The 20,992-nt window shown below is 46.1% G+C and overlaps 1 protein-coding gene across 10 annotated transcripts in view; it reads right to left on the minus strand.

The window, feature by feature from the left end:
- OSBP2 (oxysterol binding protein 2) overlaps positions 1 to 20,992 on the minus strand; it is a 215,049-nt gene that overhangs the window by 158,489 nt on the left and 35,568 nt on the right. For all 10 annotated transcript variants that reach the window (XR_010117155.1, XM_063623527.1, XM_063623530.1 and 7 more), the window contains one exon: positions 9,175 to 9,383. Coding sequence is in view for 9 of the 10 variants with exons in the window: in XM_063623527.1 (XP_063479597.1) it covers positions 9,175 to 9,383 (209 nt within the window). In the remaining variant the exon portion in view is untranslated. The remainder of the gene's footprint in view (positions 1 to 9,174; positions 9,384 to 20,992) is intronic.

Consider the following 20,992-nt stretch of genomic DNA (forward strand, 5'->3'; position numbering starts at 1 on the left):
GCCCCAAACAGTGAGCGCCTCAAAGGCCAGGTCCAAGCCTGTGCCTGTTCATCTCTGAGTTCCCTGCATCTGGCTCAGCCCCCAGGACACACAAGGACACCAATGAAAGCCTGCTGAGGGACATATGCATGCACTTTAGTGCATAAGAACCATTTTGCCTTTGAGTGACCTTGCAGGATTGCATTGCTTTCTTTCACAGAACAGGAGCCTCCCAATGTCAACAATAAACAGGAACTATAAACGGGGAGTGTGCAGGGAAAACACATCTAGGGAGTTTCGGCATCTTCTCGCGCACTTGGAAAAGTCTGCCCAATTTTTGGCTGAAGTCCAGTCAAAAGATTCAAAGGAAAATCTATTTTTTCCCCAAGCAGCAGAAAGAAAGACTCAGAGTAATTCTTGCAAGTGCTGTGTGCCTCTGATTTCTTGGAGTTTGATCAATGTGACACAATATTTGGGCATAACAATTAAGAACAAATAAATTCCACACAGGGAACAATGTGTCATCCAGCCCCAAATACACAGGTGGAAGGGAATGTGAGAGCTGCCACCAGGCAAAACAGAAGGAATACCAAACTGGCTGGAGAAAAGGCCACTGAATTCCAGGGCATTCTACAGGACATGCTTGCTTCACTGCTTTCAAATCCCTCTCATAACTTCAAATATGTGGAAAAAGTTTGTTTCCCCCTGCAGGGTTGCAGGCAAATATGCCCTTCTCCTGGGGATATGTCCAATAGTAACTCTTTTCAGGGGGAGCCAAATAACCCGTGTTCAAACACATCACATGCAAAATCCTTGGGAAAGCACATAATCCCGCTCTGTGGTGGCTGCTGACCAAAGACGGTTTGGCCTCCTGGGGTGGACAGGTGACTTCTACACTCTGGCCACTGAGCCTGTCCAGCCCTCCCATCTACCACCCTCCTGGCCAGATGGAGGTCCTAGTCCCAGATCTTGCCCAGGCCAATACCCTCAGCTTCAAGGGAAGGAGCATGGAGCTGTCTCCACCAAGTTATCTTGAACCTCCCCTGGTGACTCCCAGGCTGAAGGATGCTGCAGTCTGACTATGATGCCCAGGCCACAGAGGACACCCACGGTCCCTGAACACATCTACCCTTTTGCTCCAACCATTCCACCACCTGGAGTCTTCTTCCCTGCCCTCCTCACCTCCATCTCCATATTCCAAAGCTTCTCAGGTCTCACCTCCCACCAGTAACATCCCACCCCTACACCCCACCTCCAGCCACCCCAAGACACTGAGGGCCTCCTACCTTACACTGTGCTAATCCATATGCAAGTCTCCCTTCCAACCACAGAGGGTCTTGGTTCTCACCTCTGTGGGAGCTGCTACCCCTTGCTCTTGAAGTTTTAGTTCATATAGTGCTGTAAACTGAAAAAAAATTCGAAGCCCCGCAACCATGTAAATGGGCTCCTCCTTTCAGCCAAGGGCGTTCCAAAGTTAACCTAAAAAATGTAGCTAGGGTCATGATGGGAAGTGGGGGTTGGACATGCCTCTGTACCCTCCTCCCTTTGGAATTCAGGCACAGCTGGCTAGCATTAACATTAAAGCAGAGATCTTAAGACTTTTTGTAGCAATGACACCAAGTTCCAGCCTGACTCTAGTATAGTATCACATGACAAATAGCAGGCCCTAAAAGAGATCAAAGTATTTTACCTGAAAATACATTTCTTTGACATATTTTGAAATGGCCCTGCAAATCTGTCTCTTGGGAAAGTCTGTGTTCTCTAGAGAATCTCTTTCCTTTTCCAGGTCTTTTCCTTGATCCAGGAGAGAACTAAGAGTGTGATACCTTTTTAAGTCTGGTGAGAACCATTTACAGTCTATTCTCTCTGAAGCCTGCTACTTGGAGGCTTCATCTGCATAATAAGAACCCTGGGCCCGGCGCGGTGGCTCACGCCTGTAATCCCAGCACTTTGGGAGGCCGAGGCAGGTGGATCACAAGGTCAGGAGATCAAGACCATCCTGGCTAATACCTCGTCTCTACTAAAAATACAAAAAGTTAGCCGGGCATGGTGGTGGGCACCTGTAGTCCCAGCTACTCGGGAAGCTGAGGCAGGAGAATGGTGTGAACCCAGGAGGCAGAGCTTGCAGTGAGCCGAGATGGTGCCACTGCACTCCAGCCTGGGCGACAGAGTGAGACTCTGTCTCAAAAAAAAAAAAAAAAAAAAAAAAAAATAACCCTGGTCTCCAGGACCCCTTATCTTAACCCAGACGTTCCCTTGTATGGATTCCAGGTCTTTAGATAAGCTCTTTCAACCAACTGCCATTTGGAAAATCTTTGAATCTACCTATGACCTGGAAACCTCACCCACTCCTCTGCACCCCTGTGCTGCCTTTCTGGACTGAACGAATGTACATCTTGCATTGATTGATGTCTTATGTCTGCCTAAAATGTATAAAAACAAGCTGTAGCCTGCTTGGGTACATGTTGTCAGGACCTCCTGAGACTGTGTCATGGGTAAGTCCTTAATTTTGGCAAAATAAACTTCTAAATTGATTGAAATTGTCTCAGATATTTTTTGGTTTATAGGACTATGCCATTTAAATGGCATTCATTCCCTCTGAAAGGTTAATGTACAAGAGCATATAAGGTGCAGAAGTCTACCAGGGATTTTTATTTTTATTTTTTGAGATGGAGTCTCGCCCTGTCACCTGGGCTACAGTGCAGTGGCGCAATCTCCGCTCACTGCAACCTCCACCTCCCTGTTTCAAGTGATTCTCCTGCCTTAGCCTCCCAAGTAGCTGGGATTACAGCTGTGCATCACCACGCCAATAGAGAAAGTTTTACTTTTTCCATTCCAAATTTTCCTTTTGTTCATTTTTCTTGTCTAATTGTTCTGTCTAGAACTTCCAGTACAATGTTGAATAGCTTTGGGGAACTGGGCATCCTTGACTTGTTCCTGATCTTAGGGAGGAAATTTTCATTCTTTCGTCTTTAAGTATGATGTTAGCTGTGGGTTTTTCATAAATGCCCTTTATAATGTTGCTGGAGTTGCCTTCTATTCCTAGCTTGCTGAGTGTGTTCATCATGAAAGCGTGTTGAATATTTGTCAGATCTTTTTTCTGTATTAGTTGAGAGGGCCACATGTGGCTTTTTTCACCTTCAATCAAATTGGTGTACTACACTGATTGTTTTTTGGTTGTTGTTGAACTACCCTTCCACTCCTGGGGTAAGTCCCACTTGGTCATGGTGTATAATCCTTTAAATATGCTAATGGATTTTGTTTGCCAGTATTTTGTTGAGGGATTTTGCAGCTATATTCCTAAAGGATAATGGTTTATAGTTTTCTTTTCTTGTGATGTCTTTGTGTGGCTTAGGTATCAGGGCTGGCCTCATAAAATAAGTTATTAAATGTTTCATCCTCAGGCTGGGCGCAGTGGCTCGTGCCTGTAATCCCAGCACTTTGGGAGGCCAAGGCAGGCAGATCATCTGAGGTCAGGAGTTCAAGACCAGCCTGGCTAACATGGTGAAACTCCATTTCTACTAAAAATACAAAAAACTAGCTGGGTGTGGTGGTAGGTGACTGTAATCCCAGCTACTCGGGAGGCTGAGGCAGGAGAATCACTTGAACCTGGGAGGTGAAGGTTGCAATGAGCTGAGATTGCACCACTGCACTCCAGTTTAGGCAACAAGAGCGAAACTCCATCTCAAAAAAAAAAAAAAAAAAGGCAAAAAGTATTTCATCCTCTTCAATTTTTTGTAAAAAATTTAAGAATTGGTATAATTTTTTTTTTTTTGAGACAGGGTCTCACTCCACTGCTCAGGCTGAAGTGCAGTGGTGAAATCATGGCTCACTGCAGCCTCAGCCTCTGGGGGTCAAGCAATCCTCCCACCTCAGGCTCCCAAGTAGCTGGGACTAGAGGTGTGTGCTATCATGCCTGGCTAGTTTTCATTTTTCAAATTTTTGTAAAGAAAGGGTCTCACTATGTTGCCCAGGTTAGTGTTAAACTCCTGGGCTCAGTTGATCCTCCCTCCTAGGCCTCCCAAAGTGCCACTGCACTCCAGCCTGGGCAACAGAGCGAGACTCTGTCTCAAACAGAGTCATGGGTAAGTCCTTAATTTTGGCAACCTCTGCCTCCCCAGACGTGACCCACAAGGCCCAGCCTTGCAAGTTCTTTAAATGTTTGGTAGAATTCACCCAATTAAGCCATCTGGTCTTGGACTTTCCTTAGTTTCAAGATCTTTGATTACAGATTCAATGACCTCTTCATTGTAGGTCTGTTAAGATATTTTATTTCTTCTTTACTCCGTTTTTGTAATTTGAGTGTTTCTAAGAGTTTGTCTATTTGCATCCAGGTTATCTAATTTGTTGGCATAAACTGTTCATTATAACCCTTTTCATCCTGTTCTTTTTTTTTTTTTTTTTTTTTGAGACGGAGTCTCGCTCTGTCGCCCAGGCTGGAGTGCAGTGGTGCAGTCTCAGCTCACTGCAAGCTCCACCTCCCGGGTTCACGCCATTCTCCTGCCTCAGCCTCTCCGAGTAGCTGGGACTACAGGCGCCCGCCACCACGCCCGGCTAATTTTTTGTATTTTTAGTAGAGACGGGGTTTCACTGTGGTCTCGATCTCCTGACCTCGTGATCCGCCCGCCTCGGCCTCCCAAAGTGCTGGGATTACAAGCGTGAGCCATCGCGCCCGGCCTTCATCCTGTTCTTATAACCCTTTTCATTTCTGTAAGGTCATTAGTAATGTTCCCACTTTCATTTCTGATTTCAGTAATTCGAGTCTTCTCTTTTTTTCTTAGTCTAGCTAAAGGCTTACCAATTATGTCAGTCTTTTCAAAGAACCAACTTTTGCTTTCATTCATTCTCTCTATTGGTTTTTCTATTCTCTATTTCATTTACTCTAACTCTAATCTTTTTTTTTTTTTTTTTGAGACAGAGTCTCGCTCTGTTGCCCAGGCTGGAGTGCAGTGGCATGATCTCAGCTCGCTGCAACCTCTGCCTCCCCAGTTCAAGTGATTCTCCTGCCTCAGCCTCCCGAGTAGCTGGGATTACAGGTATCTGCTACCACATCTGGCTAATTTAATTTTTAAATTTTTTTAGTAGAAATGGGGTTTAAGCATGTTGGCCAGGCTGGTCTCAAACTCCTGACCTCAGGTGATCCGCCCACCTTGGCCTCCCAAAGTGCTGGGATTACAGGCGTGAGCCACCACGCCCAGCCCAACTTTAACCTTTATTGTTTCCTTCCCTCTGCTAGCTTTGAGTTTAGTTTGTTCTTTACCTACTTCCTTCCAGTATAAAGTTTGGTTTTTCATTTGAGATTCATTTTCCTTCTTTTTTAACATATACTTTTAGAGCTATAATTTTTTTTTGTATTTTTTTCTGGCACATAAATGAGGAATAGATAGAGCTATACATTTCTCTCTGGGCACTGCTTTTGCGCATTCCAAAATTTTGGTATATTGTGTTCTTGTTTTCATTTATCTCAATGTATTTTTGAATTTCCCTTGTGATTTCATCTTTGATCCACTAGCTGTTTAAGAGTATGTTGTTTAACTTCCATGTATTTCTGCATTTTCTAGTGTTACCTCTGTTATTGATTCCTACCTTCATTCCACTGTGGTCAGAAAAGATACTTCATATAATCTCAATCTTTTTTTAAATTTATTGAGACTTGTTTTGTGGCCTAACATATGGTCTATCCTGAAAAATGTTCCATGTGTACTTGAAAAGAAATTATAATCTGCTGTTGTTGAGTGGAGTGTTTTGTATATGTCTGCTAAGTCTAGTTGGTTTATAGCACCTAAGAGTTGATTTTTTGTTTTTTTTGTTTGTTTGTATGTTTTGAGACAGAGTTTCACTCTGTTGCCCAGGCTGGAGTGCAGTCGCCTGATCTCAGCTCACGGCAACCTCTGCCTCTCAGGTTCAAGCGATTATCCTGCCTCAGCCTCCCAAGTAGCTGGGACTACAGGCATGCGCCACCACACCCGGCTAATTTTTGTATTTTTAGCAGAGATGGGGTTTCACCATGTTGGCCAGGCTGGTCTCGAACTCCTGATAGACATCCAGGTAGGAGGGGACTGTACTTGGATTAGGGCATGGCAAAAGAGCTGGGGAGTAGCAGGTGATTTCAAGAGATAAGTAGAAGTAGGACGTAGGCTTCCAGCAGGATGAAACAGGGTTCTCAGTTCAGGAAAATAAAACAGGCTCCGGGATAACCCACAGTGGCCTGCCTAAAGTGCTATCTGTGTCCTTGACCCAGCTGGCCACCATCAGCCAGGCCCAAGGAGAGCGACATTAGGCCATCTTCTCTCATTCAAGGCTGCCCTAAGCTGACTCCAAGACAGGCAAAAAGTAACAAACCACAACTCTCAGACATCAGCCTGAGAGCTTAGAGAGGAGGACCTTGTCTTTAACAGAAGGCCATCAAAGGGCTATCTTCCGAGACATAATGAGGTGGTCCCAATCTTTCTATAAACACAGAGTAGCCGTCTGAAGGCTTTTCCTTCACATACATGGTTCATTCATGCTGCAAAAAGCCAACAGGAGAGGAATCCTACCTTGAATGGTACCTGGACGTTTGTCTCTGTTCTGCGCCCTTGCCCAGAAGGCTGCCCTCTTGGCACATGTGCTGCATCTCATACAATGAAGGAAGCTGAGCCTAAGGTTACTCTCTCAGGGGTCCCCATCTCCCCTAGATGAAGTCTGGGCTAGCAATCTCTAGCACTGCCCAGCTGAGTTAAAAAGCACTTCCCCACTCCCCACCCTCACCACCCCCCCACCCCGCCAACTGCAAAAACCCCTCGCATTGGCTGTCACAGGAAAACTGTTCCAGGATGACTAATCCCATGATTGCCACCTGCTGCATTATTTTCAAGAAGGTCCTAAAAAATAAAGCAATTTATCATTTATATATACTCAGAAAAGCGAAACCAGGAAGAGAAAGCTAGATCTCTAGTGAGCATCCTCACTTGGCCAGTGTGAGTGCCCTGAGCCCAGCTGTGCCACCAGCCACAGCTTTTGCCACAGTGGCTTCCCACAGGCATACAAACAGAGGCCACGGGTCCTTCTGGGGGTCCCAACACAGCCCATGTCTGAGGTGGTCCCACCTGCCTCCTTCACTGGGTGATGGAGTGGTACCTGGGGGACCCCCATCAAGCTCAGCATCATTGCTGACACACGAGAGCTACATGAGTGCTGACCTCAGGGAGAACAATTACCAAGCAGGTGACCCATGCTCCAAATGAGTGAGACAAAAGAGAAAGCCAGACTGGTTTTCAGTGCTCTTTAATACTCACTGAGACCCTAGAGCTAGGAGACAGACCCCAACATGGGAGACAGGGATGGGGCATAAGGACCAACATCACTAGCTCTCATCCTGCTGAATGCCGGAACTCCTTCCACAGGACTCACCATCTCCCCACCCAGTCTCCAAGACAGTCCGGGAGAGCAGGGGCTGTGCCCTCTTCTCACCTGGAGCCCTGCCTCCCAGACAAACACATAGGTCTGTGGAATACACCATTCCGCTAATGACTTCAGAAGGATCACAGTTGCATGTGTAGACACATTTTTCAACCATCAGAAACATTTACTGTAGCTCTGGGCAGGCAGGGCTGTGGGAGGTGTGTGTTCTCACACACTCCTGTTAACATTCCATGGCACAACCCCTGTGGAAGGCAGTTTGACAATACCTTGAAGAATTACAAAGGTATGCGCCCATTGACCCAGCAAGCCGGCTTCCTGGAACATAAATTTCATTTATACTCATATGTGCATGAAATGAAGTACTGGTAAGGTTACTCATGGCAGCACAGTATGTCACAACAAAATAAGGAAAACAACCCAAATGTTCATCAACAAGCTATAGGTTAAATAAACTATGGTCCACCCATACAATGAAATGCTACATTGTCTAAAGAACAAGGAGGAGGCTTTTTACATATTGACAGTGAAAATTTCCAAGACATATTGCTAAATGGAAAATAAAGAAGGCGGTGAATGCAGTTATTTTGAAATAAGTACCTATTTGAATATATATGTAAAGATACAAGTATCTCTGGTTGCCTCTGGGTAGGAGAATGGGGTGGGTGACTGGGAACCAGAAGTCAAAGACAAGACCTCACTGCGTAGGCTTTAGAAGCTGTTGGTTTATGAGTCATGTTAAAACATTACTTTTTTTTTTTTTTTTTTTTGAGACAGAGTCTCACCCTGGTGCAATCTTGGCTTACTGCAACCTCCGCCTCCCAGGTTCAAGCGATTCTCCTGCCTCAGCCTCTTGAGTAGCTGGGATTACAGGCACGCACCACCACGCCTAGCTAATTTTTTGTATCTTTAGTAGAGACGGGGTTTCACCATGTTGGCTAGGCTGGTCTCAAACTCCTGACCTCGTGATCCACCTGCCTCAGCCTCTCAAAGTGCTGGGATTACAGGCATGTGCCACTGTGCCCGGCCGAACATTACATATTTAAAAAATAAATTCATTGGCCGGGCGCGATGGCTCACGCCTGTAATCCCAGCACTTCAGGAGGCCAAAGTGGGCATATCACCTGAGGTCAGGAGTTTGGGACCAGCCTGGCCAACATGATGAAACCCTGTCTGTATTAAAAATACAAAAATTAGTGGGGCATGGTGGTGTGTGCCTATAATCCCAGCTACTTGGGAGGCTAAGGCAGGATAATTGCTTGAACATGGAAGGCAGAGGTTGCAGTGAGCTGAGATCATGCCACTGTACTCCAGCCTGGGCAACAGAGTGAGACTCTGTCTCAAAAAATAAAATAAATTTATTAAAGTAAGAAACAAAATGTCTTGCTCAGGACATCTGAACTGGCCTCCCTAATAGGCAAAGACAGCAGCTCTGGCTAAATGGTTTCACTCTCCACAATGGGGGAACCTGGGGAAAAGGCTGGCTTGAGGCACAGACTGACTGCTGCTTCTGGACCTGACCCATTGCAGCATCTGAAGGGTCTGCTGAAGTCTTGACTAGCCCAAAGAAAGGCACACACAGCTCCTGCCCACCAAAAACTGCTGGCCAGACAGAATGGCTGAACATCTCACTGCTGACGATGCACAGAACATGCACGCACCTTGACCTTCTTGATTGATCCAGGCTGGCCTGGGTCTCTTGGCCACCACTGCCCACCAGCCGCTTGCAATTCCCACTTCCTCCAGACTCATGACACCACCATATACACACCCGCTGTCCCAAGTGCTCACTACCTGAATGAGTGTTCATCACGCGGACAGCCTTGGCCTTGGCCAGCTCCAGGGCGGTGATCCACTGCTGCCGGTCCACCTCTGAGCTGGCCTTGAGGTGGTAGCTCCTGGCCCCACTGGTCAGCAAGATACCACAAGAGTCCTCCGTGTCAATGTGCGCGGTGGACAGGTTGATAGTTCCACGGCACGTGTGGGCCATTTCACCCTGATTTCTGTAGGATGTAAGAGAAGGAATGGGGTGAGGCTCCTAGTCTCAATGGCTCCAGACTAAAGAAACCCTCCAGGCAAATCCTCAGAATCTTAGACCCTCAGAGCTGGGAGAGGCCCTGGAGTCAAAGTTGGGGGATGATGCCTATTGGAACTGCCTGGTCGTGGCTTAGTTGAGGAGGACTCTAAGGCCATGACGGCTCTCTGTGGGGAGCGGCAGAGGGACAGGAGCCTGCACTGGTGCCACGTGTGCAGGGAGTGTCTGGTGTGGTCTAAAGCCTTGCAGACACCATGAAATGGCAGAACGACTGCCCAGGGTCTCTCAAGACAGATCAGCCTTCGGACTCTGCGAAACTCTTTCCATTAAGTCTTAGAACCACAGAGTTGGGGCCATGCGCGGTGGCTCACACCTGCAATCCCAGCACTTTGGGAGACCGAGGAGGGCGGATCACTTGAGGTCATGAGCCAACGTGGTGAAGCCCTGTCTCTACTAGAAATGAAACTGCTTTTGCAAAATTATGACTGAAAGAGATCTAACTTAACTGACTCCATCTTGCTTCTAACCTCCAAGCTGTCTTTGTTCATTCCTGGGCATAGGCTGAATTAACTTTGAGAGAAATTTAATTTGTAGTTTATAGTTTAAACAAAGATGGAAACAGCCCTTTCCCGAAGCAGACCTCCTTCTTGCCTGGGGACTAGAGTAACATTAGCCACAGGATTAGAAATTATGGTTTAGGAGTCATGCATTTGGAGGCTATAAGATTCTGACCCTCCCTAAACTGCTCCTAAGAGCAGTGCTTGAGGTATTTTGCAAACCCTGCACTTGATGGATCAGCTGGCACCATCCACATCGATAAATTGGCTCGTCTGATCTTGTGGCCCCCACCTAGGAACTGACTCAGTACAAGAAGATAGTTTTGATTCCCTATAATTTTATCCCTGACCAATCAGCACTCCTGGCTTACTGGTTCCCCCACCACCCACCAAGTTATCCTAAAAAACTCTGCTCCCCTTGGCCGGGCGCGGTGGCTCACGCCTATAATCCCAGCACTTTGGGAGGCCGAGATGGGCGGATCACCTGAGGCCAGGAGTTCAAGACCAGCTGGCCAACATGGTGAAATCCCGTCTCTACTAAAAATACAAAAATTAGCTGGGCACAGTGGGGCTTGCCTGTAATCCCAGCTACTCGGGAGGCTGAGGCAGGAGAATTGCTTAAACCAGGACCAGGGAGGCAGAGGTTGCAGTGAGCCAAGATCGCGCCACTGCACTCCAGCCTGGGCTACAGAGCAAGACCCCGTCTCAAACACAAACAAACAAACAAAACAAAACAAAACAAAACAAAACAAAACAAAAACTCTGCTCCCCGAATGCTCAGGGAGACTGATTTGAATAATAATAAAACTCCCATCTCCTGCACAGCAGACTCTGTGTGAATTACTCTTTCTCTATTGCAATTCCCCTGTCTTGATGAATCGGCTCTGTCTAGGCAGCGGGCAAGGTGAACCCCTTGGGCATTTACAAAAATACAAAAATTAGCCGGGCATGGTAGCGTGCACGTGTAGTCCCAGCTACTTGGGAGGCTGGGGCAGGAGAATCACTTGAACCCGGGAGGCGGAGGTTGCAGTGAGCGAAAATGGTGCCACTGCACTCCAGCCTGGGTAACAGAGTAAGACTCCGTCTCAAAACAAACAAAAAAAAAGAACTACGGAGTTGGAGCAGGTTGGGATCCTGCCACTAAAACTGAAATTGGAGGCCCAGAGCCCGAGGGGGCAGACGTAGAGGCATCTCCTGCTGGGAGGCACCTGGGGCTAGTGTCTCCCCGATGCTGTCCTTTTGTTCTATCATGAGATCTACAGAGCAAGGATGCCCCATTCTCTGGCTCTACATGGATTAGTTGAAGGCATTGGCTGGGCAAACACAGTGCAACCTCATGACAAGGGACTTATAAGATGATGGAGGTAATGGTATCAAAATAAGGGAAGGGTAGGTGACTAAAGTGTATGCCATTTCCAATTAAAATCAATGTCGGAAAACGGAGATCCAACTATCATGACTGGATCTAACTCACTCCTTAGACACTTGAAGGAAATTCAGAACCCCTACGACATAATAAATCTTTTCCCATGAAGGGCATTAGAAAAGGAAGAGTGATTGGCCAGCATTTAATACTGCCAGTGGCAGGAGCTCATTTGGTAATTTTCTGCTACCTTTTAATGCTCATTTATTTTCCCTGGCTGTTCATCATCTGTCATGTTTTTGATTCTTCTATCAGTTCTAAAGTCAAACGACTCGACACTCAATCAGACATTTGTCAGCTGGGCGCGGTGGCTCACGCCTGTAATCCCAGCATTTTGGGAGGAGGCGGCGGGTGGATCACTTGAGGTCAGGAGATTGTGACCAGCCTGGCTAACATGGTGAAACCCCGTCTCTACTGAAAAATACAAAAATTAGCCGGGCGTGGTGGCGGGTGCCTGTAGTCCCAGCTACTCAGGAGGCTGAGGCAGGAGAATCACTTGAACCCGGGAGGCGGAGGTTGCAATGAGCCAAGATCGCGCCATTGCACTCCAGCCTGGGCAACAAGAGTGAAACTCCATCTCAAAGAAAAAAAAAAGACATTTGTCTTTTTTTGAACAGTGATTGTCTTTTCCAATTCCCTTGTGCTTTGGGCACATTCCTTACAGAAGATGACGTGTAGCTGAAGGAAAGCCCAACTCTTAGCTGCTGGTATCTTTTGTTCAAAGGACAGTCACTCTAATTTAGAAAACTGGCGAAGCTGGGCATGCCTGTTGGAAGCCTGACACTTTTAGATTTAAGGACATTTTAGGCTAGAAATTGTTCAGGTGTTAGTGTAGTGACTCACCAAAAATGACATTATGGCTTAGCTCAGAAATAAGAGGGGGATGGGCAGTGTTCTGGACAGAGAGAGCAGCAGGGGCAAAGACCGCCAGGTGAGGAGCAGTTCTCAGCTTCCAAGGAATAGAAAGAAAGGTCCTTTGGCCAGAGTGCGGACAACAAGAGAGCAAATGAGAGAAAAATGAAGCAAAATAATCAGGCAGGTGGGTAAGCATATTTCTGGAGTTGAAAAAAAAAATAAGGAAAAGAAAATCAGGCAGGGACTAAATTCAATACCTTGTAGGCTACGTTAAGGATTTAGAGTCTCAGCCGTGCATCGTGGCTCACACCTATAATCCCAGCACTTTGGGAGACTGAGGCGGGTGGATCACGAGGTCAGGAGTTTGAGAGCAGCCTGGCCAACATAGGGAAACCCTGTCTCTACTAAAAATACAAAAATTAGCCGGGTATGGTGGTGCATGCCTGTAGTCCCAGCTACTCAGGAGACTGAGGCAGGAGAATCGCTTGAACCCTGGAGACGGAGGTTGTGATGAGCCAAGATCGTGCCACTGCACTCCAGCCTGGGCAACAGAGCGAGACTCCATCTCAAAAAAAAAAAAAAAAAAAAGATTTAGAGTCTCATCCTAAAACTAAGACATTGAACATTGTGGGCCTAAAATCAGGAAAGAAACAGAGATGGTCAAGAGTTCTTGAAGTTAGGTTGGGCGTGGTGGCTCACACCTGTAATCTCAGCAATTTAGGAGGCCAAGGTGGGTCATTTGAGGCCAGGAGTTCAAGACCAGCATGGGCAACATAGGAAGACCCATTTCTACAAAAAAAAAATTTTTTTAATTAGTCAGGTGAGGTGGTGTGCACCTGTAGTCCCACCTACTCAGGAGCTGAGGTGAGAGGATTGCTTGGGCCCAGGAAGTAGAGGTTACAGTCAGCCATAATCATGCCACTGCATTCCAACTCGGGTGATAGAGTGTCCATATGGACACAGAAAAATCACTAAATGCAACATAGAATCTTGGATTGAATTATAAAATAGAAAAGAAAAGACTAATGAAATTTGAATAATGTTTGGAGTTTAGTCAATAGTATTATAATGACGTTAGTTTCCTAGTTTTGAGAATTGTACTTTGGCGAGGTAAGATGTTAACATTAAGGGGAGCTAAGTGAAGAGTATATAGGAACTGTCTGCACTATGTTTCTAACTTTTCTGAAAATCTAAGTTATTTCAAAATTTTAACAATTTAATGCTGCTATCACCTTCCCAGGGTCACAGCTGAGAGCAAAGTCTTGTAGCCAGAACCTGAACTCATTTGCCTCCAGGGTCAGGGATTGGATTGGAGATATTCCCAATGTCACTCAAGGGCAGAAGTCCCAAGCCCCCATCATAGGATCTGGTTCTAGACGGGACTCTCCACGGGACTAAGAAAAGACATTTTAAAAATCACTAGACAAAGAGTTAGTGAGGCTGAGGGAGGGAGGGAGGGAAGACCTCCCAGTCGAGATGAGCCTAAAAACCAAAATTCAAAACCTGTGAAGAAAACCAGTGCTAATAAAGAAGCCAATGAAGTCAATGCTTAGAAGATGAATCACTTCAGGCCAGGGATGGTGGCTCACACCTGTAATCCCAGCACTTTGGAAGGCCGAGGTGGGCGGATCTCTTGAGGTCAGGAGTTCGAGCCCAGCCTGGACAACATGGTGAAACCCCATCTCCACTAAAAATATAAAAATTAGCTGGGCATGGTGGTGTGTAACTGTAATTCCAGCTACTCAGAAGGCTGAGGCATGAAAATCACTTGAACCTGGGAGGTGGAGGTTGCAGTGAGCTGAGATCGTGCCACGAGATCATGCCACCGCACTCCAGTCTGGGTAACAGAGCGAGACTATGACTCGAAATAAATAAATAAATAATAAAAAAATAAAAATACCAAAAATTAGCTGGGCATGGTGGTGCACACCTGTAGTCCCAGCTACTCGGGAGGCTGAGGCACAAGAATTGCTTGCACTTGGGAAATGGAGGTTGCAGTGAACTGAGATCATACCACTGCACTCCAGCCTGGTCAACAAAGCAAGATGAAACTCTGTCTCCAAAAGAAAAAAAAAAAAAAGAAGAAGAAGAATCGCTTCAGCCATAACAATATGAAAAGTATTTAATATAAATAGGTTTAGGATTCTCAAAGATAAAGGAATAACATCAGTAAAAGGAGGGATAGGCTGGGGCGCAGTGGTTCATGCCTGTAATCCCAGCACTTTGGGAGGCTGAAGTGGGAGATCACTTGAGGCCAGGAGCTCAAGACCAGTCTGGGCAACATGGTGAAACCCTGTCTTTACAAAACCCACAAAAATTAGCCAGGCATTCCAGAGTTAAGACCCTGTCTCCAAAAAAAAAAAAAAAAGAGAGAGAGAGAAGAAAAAAAAGGAAACAATTTAATGAAATAGAAGAATAGAAGTTGATAAAAATGAAACAAGAGCAGGTAGATATGAATAAGTAACATGAGCACTTCGGAAAATGAAAATATAGCAAATTAGTTTTTCTAGTCACCCAGCATCCAAATCTAAATTGATCCTTTACTTATTCTAGTTAGGGCTACTTTTTATTAAGGGTTTTATTTTAATTTTTTTTTTTTGAAATAAGAGTCTCACTCTGTTGCCCAGGCTGGAGTGCAATGGTGCAATCATAGCTCACTGCAGCCTTGAACTCCTGCGCTCAAACAATCCTCCTGTCTCAGCCTCCCAAGTAACTGGGACCATACGCATGTGCCACCATGCCCAGCTAATATATATATATATTTTTTTTGGTAGAGACAAGGTCTCACTATGTTGCCTAGGCTGGTCTCGAACTCCTGAGCTCAAGTTATCCTCCCAACTTGACCTTCCAAAGTGCTAGGATTATAGGCATGAGCCACCAACCACACTCAGCCTCTTACTTTAACTTTTCAGTTTTATCTTTCTACATTATTTGGAAGGAATTATACAGTGAAATATATACATGTGGGGGATAACAACCCTTAGAATTATCAAGATCTGATACATTTGCTAGTCTTCGAATTTAGCTCTGCTCTTCTCTTTCATTTAGATATTTTATGTTCAATCCATTTTTAACCTGTAGCCAAGGTATTATTTTTATCCTTTTTATTTAGTTTTTAAAAATTTTCAATGGCTTCAAACTCAGTCCTGAAAGGGTCTAAAATTTAGGGACGTATCCTAAAATTCAGATTGTTGTTTGGGAGTAGTGCACCTGCTCATGTTGTAAATAAATGATTTTGTTTCTCCCATTGTGAGTACTGGCTGAGGTAACCCTCTCTATGAAGGTTAACCTTCCAGGGAAGTCCAATAGTCCAGACGGTGGCAAAGTTAAAGCCCTGCTCACAGTACACTATGGACCTGGGCCCTGCAAGCTGCAGTGGTAACTCCTCTCCCCCAAGAGCCTATGGAGGTGTGCAATATTCCAGAACCATCTGGTCTCACTGAGCCCTAAGCAGCTTCAGTGGCCTCACTACCGGCCATGTCCTAAGGCCTCCCAGTTTTATCAGGGCTCATATCCAAAATACATGATAATGTGGCTGGGCATGATGGCTCATGCCTATTATCCCAGCACTGAGGTGGGCAGATCACTTGAGGCCAGGAGTTCGAGACCAGCCTGGCCAACATGGTGAAACCCCATCTCCACTAAAAATACAAAAATTAAATGGGTGTGGTGGTGCATGTCTGTAATCCCAGCTATTCAGGAGGCTGAGGCAGGAGAATCGTTTGAACCCAAGAGGTGATGGTTGCAGTGAGCGGAGATCGCACCACTGCACTCTAGCCTGGGTGACAGAGCTAGACTCCGTCTCAGAAAAAAATGATAATGTATCTTCTGCCATTTTTAAGGAGACATGTTTTGAGGCATTACTTTGATATCTGATGTATTTAGAACAAATATAAACAAAATACTAAACATCTGCAGTACAATTTAACTGCAAGAGAATTTACCACAACCAACAGCCCACTCAGTTAACTACACCGATTCTCAACAAAATAATACTCGCAATGATCCCAGTCACACTCTCACCTCTGTCAAGGATTCCAGCTATCAGAACTTGGAAGCCTGTAATAGTTAATGTATTGCTTTTTGGGCCATGGAGACCATCTATGGTTAGCGACTAACATAGTTGTATTGGATCCAAACCCTCTACACCAACTCAGAATTGTGCACCTCCTCCGTCCCCTCTCTCCCTCCTCCATTTAAGCCAAGTCGCCCCTGCATTTTTGGGCTTGGGAGTAGTACTGCATCTCAGAGTATGCAGTCTGGTTTCCTGAGTGGTCACCAAGAAGCTGGATTTTTGCAACCCACAGTATGGAAGGGTTAGTGACTCACAGGTTAAACAATGAGCAGTGGGAAATGGGAAGTGGATGGGAACCAGGCCAGGAAATGCTCTTCATTTATCCCCCCTGCAGATCTCTCCAAGTTATCTCTGCAAACCTTCCAGAGAAGTCCATGAGCCCAGAGAACACAAGTGGCCTCTGTGAGCCTTACAGTTTGCTGCAAAGTGGTCGCCAGGCCTTGAAGCCTCATGTTACATTGCATCCTCCCCTTGCTTTTCTTCCTCTTTTGCCTCCCCAGCACCAAGGCTCATCTCGCGTCTCCACTGAGTGCTCGATCTACCAGCAGTAGAAACCAACATGGAACCTTCCTTGATATGGCCCATCCTTGGGAAGAGCCAGACAGCCACTAACTACATCAGACCTCTTCCACCTTGAAGGGATACATAATTTATCCTTCATGAAATGGAAGCGTTTTTTGGTAATGAGGTTGCCTTCCCTGCCTGTAGTGCCTGCAGTAGCACCATGGTCCAAAGTTACTGAATGCCTCATGTGCTGGCCTGGACTTCCATTCAACACAGCCTTATACAAAGCGGCCCATTTCAGCCTAGCAGCTGTGCCAATGACTCCTGGCCATAAATTCACTGGAATCACAGGAACCCAGATGCGCTAGTGGGCAGTGAGCCTGACAAAACAATGGAATGGCCTACTGGCTTAGCGGGGACACCGAGGGAGAAATGCCCCTCAGGTTTGAGCCTCTGTCCTCCAGGATGCCTTGAGCTGACAACTGATATCTGGTGCCATGTCCCCCACAGCTACAGCAGACAGGTCCAGGAGTGGCCCTGCTCACCATCACGCATGGTTGCCCTTTGCAAGCTGTGTGCTTCCCATCCTCACATACTTGGGATCAGCTGGGTTAGAGGATCTATCTAGTCCTGGGGTAAGGGAGGAATGTGAAACAAGGATTCCACTGATCTGGACACTGCCACAACCACTTGGCCACCTATGGCTCCTCATGCCAGTGACCAACAAAGAGGGGAGTGATGCACTGCCAGGGGAGTGACTCTACTGCCAGGGGTCACTGATCCTAATTGCCATGAGGAATTAGGTGAGTGGCCCATTTGGAAATGGGAGGAGAATGTCTGGAATAAAACCCAGAGGACTCCTTGGGATATCTCTTATTTTTATTTATTTTTTTATTTTTTGAGACGGAGTTTCACTCTTGTCACCCAGGCTGGAGTACAATGGCGCTATCTCAGCTTCCTGCAACCTCCGCCTCCCGGGTTCAAGTGATTCTCCTGTCTCAGCCTCCCGAGTAGCTGGGACTATAGGCGCCCGTCACCACGCCCAGCTAATTTTTGTATTTTTAGTAGAGATGGGGTTTCACCATGTTAGTGAGGCTGGTCTTGAACCCCTGACCTCAGGTGATCTGCCCACCTTGGCCTCCCAAAGTGCTGGGATTACAGACATGAGCCACTGTGCCTAGCCCCGGTATCTCTTAATACTTCCATGATTGGTAAAGGCTGATAATGAGCAAGGCCAACAACACATGCAGACCCCTCAGCACAAACATCACAGACCAACCAGAGTGCTGGCGGAGAGTGGAGAGGGTCTAGGGTGGGTAGTGCAGGAGGGAAATGATGAGTAACAACGAGCACATCAGGACCAGCCATGGCAGCAGCAGGTGACCTTGTTTCACAACTTTCTTGCTTTATTCTTCCTGGTAACCCCAATGGGCCAGCACCAGGAAATGGCTTCTGTCACTGATGGGACTTGTACCTTCCTGCTCAGGGAAGGGATGAGGATGTTTTTGTTCTCCAAGGAAAACGGAGATTCCCATATTGAAGTAGGAGAGCTGGTATCATGGGAGGGCACGAGCAGACCTGAGTAGCGCAAGGTGTGGACTGTATTGGACACAAACCTTGTGCGCCTTCTCAGATTCCCTCGACCACCTCCTTCTTTGTCTCTCTCGATGATGCCTCATCCGGGTCATGCCGTCCCTCCACTTCTGGGCTTGCATGAAATGCCACAGTGGAAAACAGGATATGAAAAGGACAGGTCAGATGAATCTCCCTCCACTCTTCCCTCCACGGACGGCTCTGAGGTGTATTTTCTTCTTGCGTATGTTCTGGAAAAGTCCATGTGCCACACAAGCATGCTTGCTGAGCAACCCGCCGTGTCTCTGTAGCTCGCTGTGAAGTCTCATCCAGCAAGGGAATGAGCTGGGTGGTCACTTTGATCTCTCCTCTGCCACTTGCCACTGCTCCTTCACTGCCCTGGGATTGCACCTCCCAAAGTGTCAGCTCTTTATTTTTCATTTATTTATTTACTTATTTATTTGAGATGGAGTCTCACTCTGTTGCCCAGGCTGGAGTGCAGTGGCGCGATCTCGGCTCACTGCAACCTCCACCTCCCGGGTTCAAGTGATTCTCCTGCCTCCGCCTCCCAAGTAGCTGGGACTACAGGTGCCCGCCACCACGCCTGGCTAATTTTTTGTGTCTTTAGTAGAGACAGGGTTTCACAGTGTTAGTCAGGATGGTCTCAATCTCCTGACCTCGTGATCCGCCCGCTTCGGCCACCCAAAGTGCTGGGATTACAGGCATGAGACACCGTGCCGTGAGGCACCCAAAATGCTGGTATTACAGCATTAGTTCTTTAATCCCTGCCTTGGGTTATGTTTTCCAGAAGACCTTCCCCAAAAATGTCCAAGGGAAAAAAAAAAAAAAAATATATATATATATATATATATATATATATATATATATATATATATATTGACAGGGCAGCAAATCTGAATACAGAAAGACCAAAAGGTACCCCTCTGGAGCAAAGTACTTAGCCTTATATGGAACTTCTATTCAACGCAAGCTCAAGGTGACCCTGATTCACTGTGAAATTCCCATCCAACCTTCTGCATTCTAATTCAGCAAGCACTTCCTGTGGGCTGCTATATAAAGGAATTGTGCTAGAAACTGGGGAGGGAGTAGATACAAAAATAAATAAGACACATCTTTCTGGCCTCAGTGGTCTAGCTTGGGAAGGACACAGGCCTGTAAATGACAAGCCACTGTTTGTTAACAATAAGTGGAGGGAAATAAATTCAAAATAAGGGGAGGTGCTCACTCCTTGAAAATTCACTAGTTGCATTCTCGTAATTGACCAGTTTTTCTGCATGTATGTTATACTTTTATACTTTATAAAAATTAGCTTTAAAAGCAAACTCCAGGCTGGGTGTGGTGGCTCGCGCCTGTAATCCCAGGACTTTGGGGGGCCGAGGTGGTCAAATCACTTGAAGTCAGGAGTTTGAGACTAGCCTGGGGAACATGGTGAAATCTCGTCTCTACTAAAAATACAAAAATTAGTCGGGCATGGTGGCACACGCCTGTAGTCCCAGCTACTTGGAAGGCTGAGACACGAGAATCACTTGAACCTGGGAGGCAGAGTTTGCAGTGAGCCAAGCGAGATTGTGCCACTGCACTCCAGCCTGGGTGACAGAGGGAGACTCCATCTCAAAAAAAAAAAAAAAAAAAAAAAAAAAAAAAAAAAAAAAAAAAAACCCAAAAAACAGAAAAACCCAGAAATTTATTATCTCACACTTCTGGAGGCTAGATGCCCATAATCAAGGTGCTGAAGTCCACAAGAGCCTGGCTAATTTTTGTATTTTTAGTAGAGACAGGGTTTCACTATGTTTGCCAGGCTGGTCTCAAACTCCTGATCTCATGATCCGCCTGCCTCGGCCTCTCAAAGTACTGGGATTACAGGCATGAGCCACCATGACCAGCCGATTTCCTATCTTTTTAAGGCTACCTCCCCATTGTGTATACATGTATACACACACACATATATATATATATATATATATATATATTTTTTTTTTTTTTTTTTTTTTGAGATGGAGTCTCTCTCTGTCACCCAGGCTGGAGTGCAATGGCACGATCTTGGCTCACAGCAATCTCTGCCTCCTGGGTTCAAACGATTCTCCTGCCTCAGCCTCCCGAGTAGCTGGGATTATAGGTGCCCACCAGTATGCTCAGCTAATGTTTGTATTTTTAGTAGAGACGGGGTTTCATTATGATGGCCAGGCTGGTCTGAAACTTCTGACCCCAGGTGATCCTCTCACCTTGGCCTCCCAAAGTGCTGGGTTTACAGGCGTGAGCCACCGTCCCCGGCCAATAATTTTAGATCCATCCATCCGTCGATGGACATTTAGGTGGGTACTGTGAATAATGCTGCAATGAACATGGCAGTGCTAGTATCTTTGAGATCCTAATTTCAGTTCTTTTGGATAAATGTCCAAAAGTAGGATTCCTGGATCATATGGTAGTTCTATTTTTAATTTTTTGGGGAACCTTTATACTAGGAAATGAACCAATTTAAAATGAGTAAAAAACTTGAGTAGGCACTTCACAAAGGAAGATACCCAAATGGCTGATAAACATATGAAAAAGCACTCAACCTCGTCAGTTAT

The sequence above is a fragment of the Symphalangus syndactylus genome, chromosome 18, assembly GCF_028878055.3.
Source record: "Symphalangus syndactylus isolate Jambi chromosome 18, NHGRI_mSymSyn1-v2.1_pri, whole genome shotgun sequence".
NCBI classification, from domain to species: Eukaryota; Metazoa; Chordata; class Mammalia; order Primates; family Hylobatidae; genus Symphalangus; species Symphalangus syndactylus.